Here is a 19501-nt window from a genome sequence, read left to right as displayed (position 1 = left end):
ATTATGCTAAGCAAATACAAGCTTTTGAAAACTGCAAAGGAGAAGAATGTTGTCAGAAGTGGAATAAGATATCCCCCTGCATCCACTCTAGCCACTGACAATGTCGCTAGAGAGAGGTTACCTTGCCTAGGTCAAGAAACAGCCCAGTGCAACATGGTCCCTTTGTACCACTTTTGAGGCAGATATGAGCACAAACCTTGGCACCCAATTGCATTTTCACTAAACTGTACTGCACGCTCCACTGCCGGCTCCGCGGGTGGCTGCTGTCAATAGCATGGACATAGCTGGCCCACAGTTCTCTGCCTCATTCAGCACTGAGCTGGGCTCAGGAGACACCTGAGTTAATGCCCTCATTATTCCTCTCTGGAGGAAATCCAGCCACCGCAAACACAAGGACACACAGCAACAGATGCCAAATAATAACAATATGCAAATTCATTTTGGAAGTGAATCCTGGTCTCACTGAACAGGGACTGGAGAAACCAGAGGGGGCCTAATGAAAATCAGGCAGCGAGCTTGGAAATCACGGCAAGCATCACAGTGCTGGCTTTCTCCTAGCTGGTTGGTTGTCATAGAAACCTGTGTGTGTAGGGTTTCTGAGTACATTAGCTCAAAGAGGATGCTTATATTATCCTACTGCAGAATTGTTGAGTGAAGTAGAATTATTCAGCTCAGCTAATAAATATCTGCCGAGGGCCTACTATGTGAAGGCCCTCTATCTGAAGGGGATACGTAGATGAATATGTTGTCCCATCTTTGAACCTCCTTTGAACCCCCTCCAGGAGGGGTGACCTGACAAGAAAACAGATAGCTCTAGTGGGATGGGATCTATGCACTAATACAGGAGGAAACACAGACAGTGGAACAATTAATTCTTCCTGCGAGTGTTAAGGATTTATCGGTTGGAGATATTTCAACAGGGCTTTATGTATAGGAATGGAAAGAGTTGGCTAGTAGAAAACGGGGGTGAACATTCTAGGAAATAGCTCAAGCAAAGACAGGAAAGCCTGGCAGGTTATGCAAGATGCTAAGATTGATAAACAAATTCAGCTTTATGCCTTCATGAGTTTGCAGAATTATAGTCAAGCATTATTGACTCAGACTTCACCACTTCCAAATGTGTTACCATCCTCTTAAGTGAAGTTGAAATTGACATTGACTAAAGTAGTTTGCTATACAAGAAAATTAAGAAATTTGTAAGGAGGATGTTTCTCTTCTTAAAGGACAAAAGCTGCTTTCAAGCACTTTCAGAGAACATTCTCACCCACAGAAAAGGCTTTAGTCAGATGAACCTTTTTGTGGTTGTTGATTTTCATACTTAATAAGTCAGTGATTGTGGGCAAGTTACTTTAACATTTTTAAGCCCCTGTTTTTTGTTTTATTGTTTTTGTTTTTAGTTATATGTACACTGGAGGTAATAGCATTTTCATCACAGGATTATTTTGAGGATTAAAAAAAATCAAGCAACATATTCCAAGTGCGTAAAATAACACCTGGCACTTGGTGACTGAATAAAGTTTTAAACTACTTAAAAACAATAATTTGAGTCATTTGTTATGCTATGAATATTTCTCCTATGAAGCCTTGGAAGTCTGAATGAATCTTTGACATGCAAAATAAATCAGTATTATGTTTTTGTAGAGCTTGAAGGGAACCTGAAAATGATCCAATTCAATGTTGTCTGTTGACAAAGGAAACAGATAGCTTATACGTTGAAATGTGTTATATAGGGGTACCTGACTGGTTGGTGGGTAAGCCTGACCCACCACTCAGGAATCCTGACTGAATCCAGCAGTCTTGCTACCAAACCACGTTCTCACTGTCATCCATAATTAAATGAATACCCCAACAGGCAAGCCTCAGGAAGTCAAGTTAGGCCAATGAATATGTGCCCAACAGTAATGTCACTTTTTCCACTCAATTGGCCCAAATGATTGAAGTTTAGTTTTTCAAGCAAAACTGAAATAAATAATAAATTGTTCTACATAAATATTAATACCAAACTTACCAAACTCATTATGTTCTCTCAAGAGGGAAGTTGCATAATTGTGTGTAATTCTTGTCTAAGCCTGGTGACATTTATAACATTAAAAACATTATCAACAAAACAGACAAAAATAATTTAACATCTAAAGAGAAGTTTTATTACATCTGAATTATGGTAAGCTGTATGGTAAGCTAAATTATGGTGTTTAAGTACTGTTGACAGTATTTAGACCTCTTCTACTTAGAGGTATCTGAGTAACTGACATCCATACAGAGCCTTCCAGGGAGGCTCCGGTTGGTCTGGCGTCACACTCACCTCTGTCTGGTGGCCTGAGAGTCAGTTTAGACGACTCTGTGGATCACATCCTCTCTCACCTCTGTTTTCTCATTCTCTGAGTTATCCTAGGAGATGCTTCCTCCACTTCTCCAGGCTGCTTTCATTCCCTCCACTTTGTCAGGGTCTTATCTCAATGAATCCCACTTCAAGTGAATTTTTTCAGCTGATGTACTCAGAAAAGTGTTTTTTTTTTTTTTTTTTAAATGACAGCTTTCTTATTAGTCATCAACACTCATCAAACTCTTACTATAGTAATGAGTACTATCCAAAGTGATGAGTGAAATAAGCATAAAGTAACTTAAAACAACCATATAAAATAGATACTGTTCTTTCCTCCACCGTTAGATGAGGAAAATGGAGTTAAACAGGCTGAATAACTCATAAGTGGTAGAACCGCCATTCCAAATTGAGCAGTATGACTCCAGTCTGCAGAATTATCCAATATGAAAATCCACCAGTTCATAGAAGAGGTGATGGTTGTTCCACATGCAATCAAATACAACCTAAATATTCAGAGGCTCTTACCATGGAAATCCCTTACAGATCAAACTCAGCTTTGCTTTTTACAGACAGCCCAACAGAGACACAGAGAAGAGGAGTAACCTGTTCATGGTCTCATTGGTTTTCTCCAGTCTAATCATGCATCCTCCAGAAATGAAGTCTCAGTTCCTTAGCTTGAGCCCATGAAACAGTGGCTGTGCATCATTTTTCCTCGGATTGAATTAGCATTAAGCTAATGAGCATACTTGCTGCTCTAAATAGGGAGCTGGGTGAGGTAGGGGTTGAAACAGGAAAGTAGGAGCTTGGAAAGTAGACTTGAGTCTTTCCCAGAGTCAGTTTGACTGTGGCAGCAGGTTCAGCATTTACTGTATTGAGATCAGGTGGTTTTCAGGATATGGACTATCTAACATTTAAATGCTGACTTTAAATTTACAGCAATCAGTGAAGCTGCACAACCTCGTGGAGGATCACAACAAAGTGCAGGTCAAGATCACTGTAAAAGGCAAAGGTAAGTGATGTGTTTTGCTTTCGTCAGCATCCTAGTATTTGGAGTGGAGTTGGTCTCATTTGTTTTGATGATTAGTCAAGGAGGAAAAGTCTTTTTTGATTATACTGAGGACTGGGGCTGGGTGAGGCAAACAAGTCATCACAGATTGAAAATTTAAGGCAGCAAGGTCATAAGAATGCTGACTTGTACCTGCAGGATACTGAGAGTGAGCCCCTTGTTGAATTCTGTACCTTAGGTGCCTGGCATGCCTCACCCTGATCCCAGCCCTGATTGAACTGTTTCTACTCAATGTGGTTTATTTCAAACCCCCTCTGAACTCCATATTTCACTCATTGGAATGTTACTGGGTAAGCCTTCTTAAGGCTTTTTGATTTGCTAACTAACCATCTCAAACAGACCCAGCAGTATATATTTCTATTTGTTACATGGAAACCAGACCTGTATAAAGCTTATGGATGGCTGGATGGAGAGGTGGCATTTGCTCCAAGTTACCTGGGCTGAGGTGACCACGGCTCTCAGAAAGGATTGAAGAGCTTCACTCCAGAGCAGTGGAAGTTGTCTGGAGTGTTTACATGGGCCCCAATCCAAGTACTGAGTGTGCTATAGGGGGTCAGGAACCCAGCTAATGGATGTAAGCAGACACAAGTCTGTAAGCAGACACATTGGTTTACTGGAGTGTTTACATGGGCCCCAATCTAAGTACTGAGTGTGCTATAGGGGGTCAGGAACCCAGCTAATGGATGTAAGCAGACACATTGGTTTACTGGAGTGTTTACATGGGCCCCAATCTAAGTACTGAGTGTGCTATAGGGGGTCAGGAACCCAGCTAAAGGATGTAAGCAGACACAAAGTGGCACTCTTCCATGGACCAATGCCCTTAAGGGTCTCCTGTGGGCAGAGCGCTGTCCCAGGTACTAGGATCAAGATGGGATCTTATTGCTGAGCAAATCCTTTCCTAAGACCCAGACACCAATTCCCTAATCCTAGTTTTCTGGGATTCTGCAATTGAGTGGAAAGAGGCTGGAGCAGGTGAGCATGCAGGGTAGTTCTTAACCAAAAAGTTGATAAGAGTTCTTGGCTGTTTTTATTGTTAGGTAAAAACAGGAAAAGTTCATCTGATCATGAAAATGTTGCTCCTGTATAGGTTTGCAAGAGCTGGAATCCCGTCTCTTGGTTCCCGGAGATGTTCTTATTCTTCCAGGAAAACTTTCATTGCCATGCGATGCTGTTCTGATTGATGGAAGTTGCGTGGTGAATGAAGGCATGCTCACAGGTAGGCAGTTGTCATGGAGCTTCCTCTTTCTTTCCTTCCAACAACCAGGTCAAGTGAGCAAAGCAGATCAGCATACACTTACCTGCTTTATGAACACAACTTAGTGACTAAACAACAATAACAAAGTTATTGAGAGATAGATGGGGAAGGCACATCTAGACTATTCATGTGAATGAAAGCAATATACGTAGATAAGAAATATTTAAAAATATAAGAATGAAAACCACGATACATATGAAACTAGAAGAAAAGACTGATACAACTTGGAATTAATTAATTACCCCATGAGTGAGATGAATAAGATGCTTTGAGTTCAGAGGTGGGTGAGAGGACCCTACTATTTGATACACAATCTCTTTATAAACATGAGGATCGTTTATACACCTGTTCGAACAAAACACAGACTAAAACTGTCACCTCATAATTGACAGGGCATAGAGATTTTATCCAGCCCTGTATTCTGTAGATGGAAAACTGAGCCCCAGTTTTCAGTGGGAGAAAGATTGAGTTGGGTCTTCCAGAAAGGCAGTAAAACAGTTCCATTCTTTAGAATCGTGTTTCCAGTTGATCTCACTGAGCAAAAGACTGGTTTTCTAGTTATGGCTTGAACTGTCCTTGTCCTCATTTGTACTTTGTACAGTCCATTTGAATTTTTGTAATTAGTAAGGCACTATCTATAACATATTCTTTAAGCAAAAAAAAAAAAAAAATAAGAAGAAAATACGCAGGGCATCTTAATAAAAGAAGAAAAAAAACCATATGGAAACACGAAAAAGAAATTATTGGTCTTTTGAGTTTACAGTTGGTGCATTTTTCTGTTTCCAAATAGTGTAAAGACAAGGAAAAGAAAAAACACATGCACAAAACTTTTTAACATCACCTAAACATAAAGAGAGCCATTCTCTCATTCCTAAATTGTTCAACAGAAGCATATTTGCCATTGAAGATGAGCCTGCTTAATCTAAACTGAGACAAGAAAATGCAGTAAACATAAATATGTGCAGTATAATTACAAAATGCCCCTTTAATGTGTTAAGATCTAACTGCCTTGTAATGGTAGTGATGAGGATTTGCATACTGATTGTATCTCTCATCCAGAATGTTGCCATAGTACCTCAAGTACAAACCTCACACCCAAGAAAACCTTGCTCTTCACTCAGAGGCAATGACTATCTCTCATTCCCAATAGCCTGACGACCAAGAACAGTGTCTCTGAAGGTAGCAGAGAGCATGGCAGTGAGAAGAGAGAGGGGACACAGCAGGGTTTACTCCCCTGCGTCTACTGACCTGGAGGATCATGCTTGCCTGATTCTTAGGAAAACTCAGAAAGTCCCAGAGAAGCAGAAAAAGCAAATGTGCAAAGTTGACCTAAAATGACCTCAAATGGTCAGTGGCTTTTCTGAGGGCCTATTTCAGGAGAAATAAAGTCATCAGCATTAATATCTATGCAACCTAAGTACTGATAAAGTCAACTTTAGAGATAAACACATAAAACAGAAATATATCCATCTCTTTCTCATTAATTTCTTAAAATAGACCTCAGTATCAGCATGCTTTGAATATTTTATTACATAGCTTGCCTAGATCCTCCCACTCACTATGTATTCCTGGGAAGGATCCTGATGGAGTAATTAGATTAAGGTTAGATTCCTGAAACTGCAACCATATTTCTTGAGTGTGTGTTCACAAATGTGACTCAGGTAATATCCCCCATGTGCAAAAATAGTCCTTTACATATAGAGAAGTCTTTATGTAAGAAGAGTAGCAAATATTCCTAGCATCTCTATAGCAATTTATACTTTCATAAACAACTTTTATATCTCACTTCATTGTAGCATAAAACAAATTAGACTAGGTGCTATTATCATACCCAATTTACAGGTAGGGAAACTGAGGTGAAGAGACTAGGGCTGCTCAGCTAATGAGTGAAAGAGTCCAAGTTGGAGATGGATTGGCTTCCAGGCACGAGGGACCATAGGAATGAAGACAATGATTTGAGGATGGGTAGAGCTACTGTTTTTTAGTTTTGTGTCTCCTTGTCTTTTCCTTTCTCAGGATTAGTCCCATTTATAGCACATGCTCATTGCAGAATTTTCCTTAGCATCATTTTAACCTCATCCTCTCGTCATAAACTCCACTATGCAAAAAACTTTATTTTATACCTACACTTCATTTTAATTTTGGCTTCAAATTTGGCCATTCTTGAAAGTGTGTGGTGTGAAGCATCTGATATAAGCCAGGTATCCCATCAGTTAGCAGGACCTCCCCAGCAGTTAGCAGGAGCCCCGCCCCCACACCCCCCATTCTAGTCTGGCTACAGAAGTTGTGCCATGTACTGGGGAGAGGCCCCTGGTCTAGGACACGCTCCTCTCTGTGGTTGCCTCACGCCACTCAGAGCTTGGGGAATGTCGGGGACCTATCTACTAGGAGGCAGACCTTGGAGATGTTTGCACTCAGTTTCCACAAACTTCTAGAATGTTTCCATGTCCTATTTTGGTTCGGGCCCCTTCTCTCATAGACATACAATATCCAAGCTCTCTTTAGACTTTCTTCCAGTCCCTACTCCTTGGATTTTTATTTGGCTAAAAAAGTGGTAAAAGAAAGGTGTGATGAGCAGAAAAGCTTTGTTCTTACTTTCAGGTGGTCTCTAAAATTCATGGTAAATTTAACTCAAAAGCCAGTCTCTTGCTCTTTTCTTGTGCCTCCTGAGACAGTGATCCCCTTCAAGATTTAGCTCTTCCCAAAAGGTTCAGAGGAAAAAAGGAGTACCATGGGGAGAAATTTTTTCCTGGTAGCAATAGCTAATTTTTCTTAGCTCTCATAAGTATTCGGTGTTATGCTAGCATTTTACACATGTTTTTTCATTCAATCCACAACTCTGTAAAGTGGGAAAATCTGAGGTCCAGAGAGGGTAATTTATTTGCCTAAGGTTACACAACTTGAAAGTGGTAGAGCTGAAATTAGAATTCATTTGTTTATTTGTTCATTCATTCATTCCACAAATGTTTATTAGCTGCTACTATGGAGCAGACGCTGTACTAGGTACTGGGGAGACAGCAGTGAATAGGCAGATTTCTGCCCTCATGGAGCAGACTTTAGTGGGAGGACAGAAAACATGAAGGTAGATAAATGACATAAATTCTCAATAACAGTAAGTTCTATGAAGAAAATAAAATACTTAAACCCAGCCATTTTGTCCCCAGAGCCTATGCTTGCAATTACTGTTCCTCGTTCTCTTAGAGATAATTATGAGGGGGAGAGGTAACTTTCACTCTGCCACAATCCCCCACCCTCCCTCTGTTCATTAGAATTACTAATCTATTTGAATCATATGCGCAGAATCATGTAGTGATCTGAGCTGGACACAGAAATTCCCCTAAGAGGTTATTTCATATTTATATCCTGTCAGACAAGCTTGCAGTCAGTGGATAGATCAGATCTTCTCCTCTCTTCCTGTTTTCCTTTCTTTTCTCTCTCACTCCTGTCTTTCTTTCATTTATTCACTCATTCATCCACTTATTCAATAAAGTTTCAGAGATGCCTGCTATGTGCCAGCACTGCACTGTGTGCTGGAATCAACAAGAGAAATGAGAAAGGGTCCCTGCCCTCAAGTAGTTTATAATCTGATGGTCCCAGAAGTATAAATGAACAGGGACCTGACCTTTCAAAACACTGTCACCATGCGGAGACATCTGGCTCATTGTGGACAAAGGAGGGAGTTTCAATTTCACAGCAGCCAGGGTCTTCAGGTCTCAGAAGCCAAGTGAACAGTTGGCTGTGAGTGTCTTTCCTTCTGAAACCCTCTCCACCCTACATAGATCTCCAAACGTTTGTTTGGAGACTCCATCCTTTCCTGGGATCCATGGGAAAATGCTGAATATAAAAATTTTAAATGTCAAAGTCCTTGCCCTCTGATATTATCTAGATCATGTGAAAGAACCTAAACTTGTATAACTATAATCAGTATAACCGTATTTCCAAGTAGGAAATATGACATTATCTCGCTAATTGAATAGCAAAAATCTGATGAAAGTTTTCCACTGATTCTAGTGCTTTTTAAATCTATGAGCCCAGAAGTGTTATTAGCATTTTTATTTTGTCTCTGAAGCTTATTCTTTTTGAACTCTGAGCTGATTTTCTTTGTATCTGAAATATCTGGTTGTACTTCCATTAGGGAAAGTAGAGGAAGAATACTGGCAAAGAATGGGAGTCAGTAATAGAATACATCCATAGCCTAGTTTAGCTGAAGTCTGTGTAGACTGAAAACAGCCAAGTATGCTTAGATGGAGGTGGCTCTGACAACCTAGCAGGAGAGTTCGAGGCTTATTAGTAATGGCAATTGAAAAGGTTGAAGGATTTTTGAGAAAAGAATGAGATAATAAAAGGGGCCTCTGTTAGGATTCATCTGGAAATGGTTTGGGAAGACTGACAGAGGGGACAGGAGGGGAGGAACAGTTAGGAGAATGGGAGATAAGAGAAAATAGATATATTAGTCTCTGACCCAGTTCTTGGCACAGGGCTCTTGAAACACTTGTAAATTCCTACTTGATAAAAGCACTAGGAGCATCTCTTGTTCTAATGAGGCCGCTGTTGGTGGATACCTGAATGGCTCCTGGATGGGGGCTGGTCCCCAGAAAGACCAAACCATGATTAGAAGCTTGGAATTTTCAACCTCAAACCCCATTCTCTATAGAGGGAAGAAAGGCTGGAAATGGAGTTGATAATTAAGCATATCTACATGAGGAAGCTTCCACAAAATCCTAATAGTATGGAGTTCAAACAGCTTCCATGTGAAAGAGCACACCCACATACCAGGAATATGATGCACCCCAACTCCAGGGGGACAGAAGTTCCTGTATTCAGAACTCTCCCAGACCATTCCCCAGGTATCCCTTCACCCGGTTGTCCATCTGTGTCCTTTATAATACTTTTTAATAAACAGCTAAATGTAAGTAAGTATTTCCCTGAATTCTGTGAGTCACTTTATAAAATTAACTGAATCCAAGGAAAGGATCATGAGAACCTCAGATTTATGGGTCATGTTTCAGAAGCACAGATGACAAACTGGATTTGCAGCTGACATCTGAATAGGGTGGGAATAGTCTTATAGGACTGAGCCCTTAATCTGTGGAATGTGACACTTTCTCCAGATAGATGGTATCAAAATTGAATTTAATTGAGTTAAATTATAGGACAATCAGCTGATGTCACAGAATTGCATGTTGTGGAGGAAAAAAACCCTACACATCTGGTGTCAGAAGCTTTGTGAATATGGCATTAGGTGTGAGACTAAAGACAAAACACATAAGGAAGGATTGGAGATTTTCTTAATTCAGGACTTCAAAGTTGAGATGTTTATTTATGAAAAAGATTGATTAGTTCCATTGTAGCCTCAGATTACCCAGAGGACATGTTTGCACTTCAGAGAGCTAAACAAATCACAGCTAATCCATTGTTAATGTAACCACCAAGAACCAGACAGAGATTGCCATTTAAGCCACTGGGACCTAGATAGACGAGTCCAAGAATGACACTCACAGGAAAGTATGTGAGGACTTGGAAAATCATTCTGTGAAAAGGCAGATTATGGAAAGAGGAGGAATCAAAATGGTTTTGAGATTGTAAATCTGTGACTCAGCAACAGGGTAAGACCATAAGAAAAAAAGAAATTTCAAGAGGAAATTTGGAGCTAAAAATATTGATACAGATTTTAGAAATGTTGAGTTCCAGAGGCTAGTAGAATATCCAGGTTGGGATGAACAGTCAACAACTGAGAAGCACCAAACAAGGGCCCAGGAGAGAGGAAAGATGGAGCTAGGCATTACTGGTATATCTTTTTAGACATGCTAATTAATGGAAGTACCGCTGAGGTCATCCAGAAAGAGGAAGAGGAAACAGAGGTCCTATCTTGATACATTAATTTCTCTTTCACTGCCAGATCCAAAAAAAGATCATGAAGAATATTCTTGTTCTTTGAGATTTGAGATGTAATTAACATACAGCACTGTATAAATGTAAGTTGTGTAGCATGACTTGACTTACATCATGAAATGATTACAAGTTCAGTGAACATCCATCATCTTACAAAAAAATAAATAAAAAATTAATGAAATTTTAAAAATTTCTTATGATGAGAACCCTTAGGATTTATTCTCACAACAAATTTCATATATAACATGGACAGTATTGGTCATATTCAGTGTTAATCATATTTATCATGTTGTACATTACATCCCTACTACTTATTTATCTTATCGAGAAGTTGGTACCTTTTGACGATCTTCATCTGTTTCCCTCTCCTTCCACCCCAGCACGAAGAGTATTGAAAATATTGTACAGATTTCCTGCAGGCATCATTTCTCTGTACTTCCAGGGCTACTTTCCTCTATCCCAAATTCAACATTCCAAACACCCTCAACTGCCATTAATACCCAGAGCACACCATGCTGTTTCTCTTAGATCTCCTAAGAACACTCTCCCGTCCTCCTTAAGCTGACTGAGCTTATTGCCTTTCAATTGTCACCTATTACTTGCACATGAAATCTTTCCTGATCTTCCTTTTGGGTTGGCTCTGCAGATCACCTAGTTCTGCTACCAAAATATTTACCACACTATGTTTTAATTAATTACTTACTGATATTTACTGGCCTGGCTTCCTGAGCTTTAGGAGGTCAGAATTTCCGTCTTATTCATTATTATGTTGTCAGCATCTAGAGCAATGCCTGGTATGGAATAAGCACTTAGATGTATTTGCCAAATCAATGGATGAATGGACAGATAAACAAGTGAATAAGAGGCAAGTAATAATAACTATACACATGCTTTGTAGCTTCTTCATGCCTAGAATAGTGCTGGGCTTAAAGAAAACTTAGGAAAATGATTAAGTGGCAACTCCTTTCTCTAAAATGGGATGCCTTTTAAATAAAAAACAGTAAGCCATACTGGCCAGGTATGGGAGAGATAGGCAAATCTTAAACAAATAATTGAAATATAATCAAGTATACCACTGCTTGCATCACTAACATCCTTAAGAATAGTCATCTGACTCTTGAGATAGGAATGAACAACCAGATTAACTGTGATTTCTATCCTTTCTTGAAACTGGTGAATACCAGCTCTAAATTACTACCCAAGTTCACACAAAATCAACAAAATACCATCTTCTTTAGGAGAAAGTATACCTGTTACAAAGACACCACTGCCCCATGTGGAGAACACCACAGCCTGGAAATCCCACAGCTTGGAAGATTATCGGAAACATGTTCTTTTCTGTGGAACAGAAGTTATTCAGGTCAAGCCCTCTGGGCAAGGGCCAGTAAGAGCGGTTGTTTTGCAAACAGGTCAGTAGATTCCATTTTTTGTAAACACGTCCATGATTAGAGGTGGGGGAGCTGGATTAGGGAAATCTTGTTTACAATCATGGAGTTTGTCACATTCTGGTTTCCAATGAAATGCTTGTTATTCCAGGTTGCTGCCATTTCCAACTGAACTGTTCATTGTGAATACTGTTGTTTGTGATGAAGTGCATATGGGGATGAAGTACACTTCCTCAAAGGCAAAAACTGTGTTCTTGGTTTTTCTATGTGTCCATAGACTTCTTCTCTTTTCACTCTGTACTTCCTCTAAGTAATTACCAAGAAAATGGTTTCAACCATGATCTCTTAAGAAATTTTTCTTTTCAAAGAGTTATATGCCAGGCTGTTATCTCAAGGTTTTTGCTGGATGCCTTCAACAGGTCCAAAGATGCTTCAAAGTCAAGGCATCTACAAGGGGACTCATCCTCCTCTAGTGCCTCTTTCTGTAGACATCATCACCATCTAGCAAGTTGCTTCATATTGCCTTTACTCCTCATTTTCTCTCCTACTAAATAGGGGACCACATCCTACAGATTCTGTAAATACCTCCTGTGTCCTGTCGTCCTCCCTCTTCTTCATCCTCATAGTTGGTGTTATCTAAGCTATCATCTCATGTCTAAATTATTACAGAAGAGATATTTATTTGAAAGTATCCCTTTAACTTTCACCTTAAATATTGTTTTTTATGCTTTGCTTAATTTTTCTCTAACCTATTCCTCAAGCTGTCACCAAGTCACACTTCTAAAACATAGTTTGGAGCAATTCATAAATACCATGCTCAAGAATGTTTCAAGATGACCCATATTAGTCCCATTCTTTCACATGACATTACATAATCAATACCTTCCATGGTCTGGTCTCAGCTCTCTGTATTCACCCATGACCTGTGTTTCTGCCACCCCACATACTCATAGACCCAAAATATATCTTGCATTTTGATATTTCTATGCTTTAGTTTAGTCCATGATTCAACTTTTCTACCTAGTTGTTTAATCAAAAATATCAAGGTTTGAGGGGTTTTTATGCTCAAAGTAGTCAGTGGGCATGAGAATATCCCTCAAGCTGCTGCCTAAGAAAAAACTAATGGGTGGAGTTTATGGAAACTCCTCATTTGAGCTTGTAAAATGCTAAAGCAACAGGTTAGAGAAAACTCAGCTGTTTTCCTTCAAAGTCTACAAAGCCATGTTTGAGGAGAGCAGATGTTCATCAAGAAGTGGGATTAAGGCATGCTTTATACTTTACAATACTGATTCATGTCTGGAATATATAGTAGTCACTCTTTTTGCCAGTACTTTAGAGGTGAATGAGTATTTACTAAGTGTTATGCATAGAAGGCTAAAGAAAAGCAAATGTGAGATACTCTTTGCCCTCAAAGAAGATTATGATCTGATACAAGAGACAGATGGATTTATAGCTAACAAAACACAGTGCATAGAGGGATGTCATACAACCAAGTGGTTTTTATCCTTTCTTGAAACTGCAAATACCAGCTCTAAATTATAGACAGAGGGAGAAATTACTTTGATTATGAAATATGGGAGTAGAATTCAGGAAATACTTATTTGAAGAGATGGTACTTTGAGCCAAACCTGATACAGTGGGAAGGATTTAGCCAATCATATCAGAGAACTGGAAAAATAGGCTAATTTGTGTCTAAGAAACGTAAAGGAAGGAATGCATGGAGGCCTTCTGGGACCAGGTAGCAGGGACTAGGGATAAGCCTAGTGAGGCAGGAGACCTCAAATGCCATGCCTACAAATTTGAACTTTATTCTAAAATGTGTGTGGTCTGGAAGGTTTTTGAGTTTAAGAATAACATGACCAGGGGCATATAAGATTACTTGCCTTGTGCTTTACTTTTCTCTTAATTTTCCATTACTTTCAACACATATTTTTCTTTTTCTTTTTTTCATATTTTTCTTAAAGTCTTCTTCTCTCAGCATCTCTTGTTCTCTGGTCATTGCCTTCATCAGCTCTTTGGTCTTTTTCTGAGCCCCATATGTGAAGTGGGGGTTACATTGTTTGAGCCATTGAAACACTGACCCCCAGAGCAAGAGAAATTGAGAAGGGCTAAGTGAACACCATTTATTATTCCTGGCAGCTTGGAAGAATAATAAATATAAAACTGTTAAGGCACAACAATGCTGTTTTAATTCCATATTCAAATGACTCTATTAACCAATTCTTAATTCAGTGCAAACCATTTTTTTCTTTTTGGTTTTAGGGGAAAATGTATTAAAGGACCTTACACCACTTGTGATTATCTTCGTGTAGGTTACAATACAGCCAAAGGGGACTTGGTGAGATCCATCCTCTACCCTCGGCCTCTGAACTTCAAACTGTACAATGATGCCTTCAAGTTCATAGTGTCCCTGGCCTTCCTTGGAATCATGGGTTTTTTCTATGCCCTTGGTGTATTTCTGTACCGTGGAGTAAGTACTTGGGGGTAGGGCTTTTTAATAGAATAACTTTCTCAAGAAACTTAACCTAACTAAAGGGTTAGATAAAATTTCCTTTTTGTCTCACCATTCTGAATCAATGTCATCCAATAGAGCTTTCTAGAATGATGAAAATATTCTATATCTCTACACTGGTCAACTTGCTGGCCATTAACTATGTGTTCACTGAGCACTTGAAATGTGTTGGTGTAATAAAGGAAATAAATTTTCAATTTTTAAAAATTAAAATAGCCACACATGATTAGTGGAAATTGTATTGGAAGGCATAGCTATTAAAAGTTGTGAAGTTCACAGCTCCTTTCACCACCTGGATAGGAGTGAAAGGTTACAGCATGTGTGGCATTTGTGATATCCAAGCCCAGAGGAATATATGCTCCCTCAGAGGAAATACATGCTTCTCAAACATTATAGGATGGGGAAGATTTGGTCTTAAGATTAGAAAGCAGTAAGGATATACACATTTGAATGACAAAAATGCAAAGGCAGAAAAACACAAAGGAATGCTGAAACTATCAAGCAGTTATGAAATAAATCTAATAAGGTAGGATTAGATCAGATTAAAGGGGATATTGAATGCCATGCCTAGACATTTGGACTCTTTGAAAGTGTTGATGTATTTGAGTGTGTATATTGTCAAGGGAATACTCAACACATCAGGCAGTCAATGAGTTGCCCTGTGTTCTTGTTGGGTTCTGAGATGAAATTGAATGTCTACTTTTACAGAGCTGTGTACTGTATGGATCCGCACTTCCCTTTATAAGCTTCGTGATGTCTGGTTTTGTTTGGATGTCTCTCTGAATAGTTGTGATGGCTGTACAGGAAAGAGTTGTCACAAATAACCCATGAAGTCCTTTCTGGTCCTGAGAATCTGATTCTGTTATGAATTTTGCAGTCTCTTCTATAAAACATGCTGGGATCATAGCAGTGTGGGCTTATAGGGGAGAATAAAACATTGTGAATAAAAGGATTCAAACACAGGTATGAAACCAGGAGTGAGTGGACTCTTTAAAATGCCCAAACTGATGGCATTGGTGATGGCATAGAAAAGTGTGTGTGTTGAGTGTGCGAGAAGCAAAGGCAGCCACAAGAATTTTTAGGCAATGTTCATGTTCAAACTTGAGTTCTGCATAGTCATTGCAATCTGAAATAAACTCTCAGAGAGCATTTCTAGGGGGGAGGAGGGCAGAGGAGACCAGGGCACATGGGCACCAGTAGAATAGAGTCTGGAAAGAGTGAGGAAGAAAGTCAAAACCAGTGGGGCTGGAATTTGAGGCAGTGTGCCAGTTTCATCTGGAGAACATGAGCAGGAAAAGAAGCAAAAGCCCTCTCCTATGGGCCAGGAAGCCCTGGTGGTGATTGCATATGAGAGTTTCTTGGGCAAGACTCAATGTCCAATACATACCAAAGCAGCATTCTCATTGCACACCCCGTCTTCTTGTAGGTCTGGACCTGCAGACATTTTGGCTGCTTCTATCTGCACTGGCTCAGCGTTAGGCAGGGCTGAGTCTTCAGGGTTAAAGCTCTTCTGTGGCTGGGGTTGGAAAAATCAGGAAATGATGGATTTCATGATAAACTAGAATTGGCCCAAAGATGTGCCAAGTAGCCATACTAAACTTGAATCTATGTTTCCAATACTGAAAAGATAACTTTATGGCTAAAATCAAGGTAATTTCATAAAAACCTAGGCAAGGTTGTAGAAGGAAGGCCATTAGTTAATAGAGCATGGGAAAATTATGCAGCCTGTGATTTGATCTCGGCCCTGCCTTTATTAGTCTTGTGATCCTCGGTAGATTGCCTGGAATCCTGATTCTGTGAGACTTGGCTTGGTAATATGATATATCAGTCACACATTTGTGCCCTCCCTCTAGATGAATAGATTAGGGATTATATTCTCACCATTTAACCAGCATGTGGCCTTGGGAAAGTTGTTTACTTTTTAAGTCTCAATTTTCTCTTCTGTTAAATGGAGAAAATAACAGTATTTACATTACAAGGTGGTTGTGAGGAGTAACTAAACAGTGTGTGTGCACAGTGCTTGTTCCAGGGTGTGTATCCAGTGAGAACAAGCTAGTTTTATTATTGGCTTCCCCAGAGCAGTAAATATATACCGAGATCTTGGCAGAATCCTGGTCCTAGTTTTCACCAGGTTTCCAGGCACTCCACGCATGTGTTGAGCACCTTCTCTGGGTCAGAAAGTGCTAGGCTCTGCATCTGGTGACAAGTAAGATGAATTCCAAGATGACTTCAGAGATGCTGTGCCAGAAGAGTTTGTAGAACTGTTGAGAAAGCAACAGTCAGGCCATGTGTGAAATATTACAACTCAGGTCTAGTCCCAGTGACCAGGAGTCCAGAGGGTGTGCAAATGCCTGATGGGCAAAGAAGGGGTGGCCCTCTGGGTGGACAGAAGGCTGAGTGGAGAGAAGCTGGGTCAAGCAGGACAGTAGGATGTGGGCTAGGGGTCCAGGGTCTCCTTTCCTCTGCAGTGGGCCACCATTTGTTGATTTCTCAGACTTGGCCTGGAGAATACTCAGTCCAACCAAGACAGCTGGCTCATGATGACTCTTCTGAGCTTCCAGAACTCCATTGGTACGACAGGAGATGGAGCCAGGAAGGGTGCCCATGCTTTCTGCCAGGCTAACCTGTGTGTCCCTCCCTCCCCAGGCCTCTCCACAAGACACCATGGCCATGGCCCTGCTCCTCCTCACCGTGGCAGTCCCGCCTGTGCTGCCAGCTGCCCTGACCACAGGCATCGTGTACGCACAGAGGAGGCTGAAGAAAAAGAGAATCTTCTGCATCTCCCCACAGAGGATCAATATGTGTGGGCAAATCAATCTTGTGTGCTTTGACAAAGTATGAGCTCAACTCCCCAGGTTGGAGGTTAATGATTTGGGGACATGGCTGAGTCAGGAAGGGCCTCAGAGACTGTCTAGCCCAGCACCCTCCTGGGACAGATGGGAATACGGAGGCCACGGAGGTCACACACGGGGCTGGTGTGAGAGCATGTTCTAGAAGCCTGCTCTCCCGAGTCCTGAGGAAGTGGTTTAGCCATCACATCAAACATTTCTTTCCTGTCAAATTTAATATTTTCGTGCCTGTTTCGGGTTTCAAAACAATCTCTTACTGTAATCACTTTTATGAGCAACTGGCTTTTTTCAGGCGAAAAAAAAAAAAAATATGAGAAACATTTCTGTTCCCTTGGTGCTTTGTCCAAAGCTGAAGGGAGCACATTCATTTCTCCTCCATTGCTTCTTTTCAGGAACTGGAAAGCAGGGGCTGTGACCTGTGTTTACACACTCTGGTCCCTCTTTTCCCCTTTGCTTCCCAGGATGTCGAGCCTCAGGACTGGGGCAGATTGTCTGTGCTTAGGGCCTGGAAAGGTGGCAGAAGGGGAGTGTGTTCAGAGGAGGGGATAGCTGCTCTGGGACAGGTCCCAGGACCCCTCTCTGTGGCTCCTGTGGGGGACCGGGCAGGGCTGCATTATCAACCACCTCACCTGGGTACCTAGTTTGCCAGCTCTACTGCAGGGGTCTGGTCTGGTCCCTCCATGTCTTTACTTTGTTTTCATGAGAATAAATGATGAAGGTTTTGCTGCTTTTTAGATAACTGACATTGGCCGAGAGCCCCATTAATGAGATGTTTTGGACTCTTGAGAAGCTCACGAGCTAGTTGAGGAAGTAGGTGACAGGGAAACATAGATGATGAAAACACAGTGAAATGCATGCTAAATAATGAGCCAAGCACTGGGATGTGGTTACCTGCCGCAGATGGGAGTCACCTCTGAGCTGTGGCTTTGGCTGTCAGGCAGAATGGGCCCCAGGCTCAGCGGTGAGCAGCCCAGCAGCACACAGGTACCAGGGATGCAACAGGCAGGGAGCCAGATCTGGGTGGTGAGAACGTGGCTGCGTGGTCAGGATGCAGCTGGGACCGATGAGCCCAGTTGCTCAGGGCTTCACATGCTCTGAAAAGATGGCTCCTTGTCCTAGACAAAGAGGTCAGGAACAGGGAGCAAAGGCCAAGCTGGAGAGACACCATGAGCAGACCTGATAAGTCCTGGTCCCCAGGTAGAAGTGGCATAGCTCTTACATCATTTCAGTTCTATTCTTTTCTAGTTTCCTTTGACAAAGAAACCTGTAAGGTTAACTTAACAGTAGCTACCTCTTAAATTCAGGGCCAGAAAACAACTCTTGACAGCAATTCCTATTACTGACCCAGCAGCCTCACCAGTGTGTAGAATATAGGAGAGAGATTTACAAAATGTGTTTATTACATATCTGTTTCTAAAACTAATTAATATCAGTTAGAGGTGTTCTCTTTCCTTTCTGTAGAAAGTTTTTCCCTCTACATCCTCATGCTCCTTTGCTAGACTGTCCTAAGGATGCTCGACAGCAGACTTGGCCAGACTCCATATGTCGTGATGGCATCTTATTATGCAGACTCATGATTGGGAATCAGCGAAATGAGAAATCTAATCATGAATCTGACACTAAATTTCTGTGTGACTTTTTAAGATAAGATAGTTGAAGTACAATTCTCTGTTTCTTTCTAGCTTTCATATTATAAAACTCTACCACCATGATGTTAGAATAAAACCCTCCACAATCAATTGAATTTCCATCTAGTGTTATTTCAATTTAGAAGATATTCACCACTGGGCTTCTGAGTATATTTATTCCCATATATTTCTAGTTTTACACTGGTTTGTTACAAGTTCTTTAAAACAGGTTCTTTCTCTCTCTTTTCTATTCAATTCAGTCTAAGCCTAGGCTAGTATTTATACTAAGAAGTTTTATTTTTCTATCTTATTCGCTTTAGAACAGCAACTGTAATTTAGTGCTTTTTCCATTTATGGCTAGTTTTATTGTATAAGGGTTACTTTCATGTAGAGAAATAACTTTGTCCCTTATCTATTTTTGCTATGGTATCATCTCTGTTTTCATGTTCAAGATATTGATGTTTTAAAACATATCTAATCATCAGGAAAACATTTCAGTTTGAATTAAGTTGCTAACTCTTGCTGAAATGGAGCATCTCAAGAGCCTTTAGGATCTAATCACACAGATTGGAGTCCTTATAAAATATAGGA

The 19501-nt window shown here is 40.5% G+C and overlaps 1 protein-coding gene across 1 annotated transcript in view; it reads left to right on the top strand.

The window, feature by feature from the left end:
* Positions 1-19501, top strand: part of ATP13A5 (ATPase 13A5) — a 127450-nt gene that overhangs the window by 56277 nt on the left and 51672 nt on the right. The window contains exons 9-13 of the mRNA XM_061168024.1: positions 3260-3332; positions 4477-4605; positions 11775-11945; positions 14234-14391; positions 17080-17268. Of these exons, the coding sequence (XP_061024007.1) occupies positions 3260-3332; positions 4477-4605; positions 11775-11945; positions 14234-14391; positions 17080-17268 (720 nt within the window). The remainder of the gene's footprint in view (positions 1-3259; positions 3333-4476; positions 4606-11774; positions 11946-14233; positions 14392-17079; positions 17269-19501) is intronic.

This window comes from Dama dama, chromosome 19 (assembly GCF_033118175.1).
Source record: "Dama dama isolate Ldn47 chromosome 19, ASM3311817v1, whole genome shotgun sequence".
In the NCBI taxonomy this organism is placed as follows: Eukaryota; Metazoa; Chordata; class Mammalia; order Artiodactyla; family Cervidae; genus Dama; species Dama dama.
The sequence above is the reverse complement of the archived record's forward strand: the minus strand, read 5'-3'. Positions and strand labels throughout refer to the sequence as shown.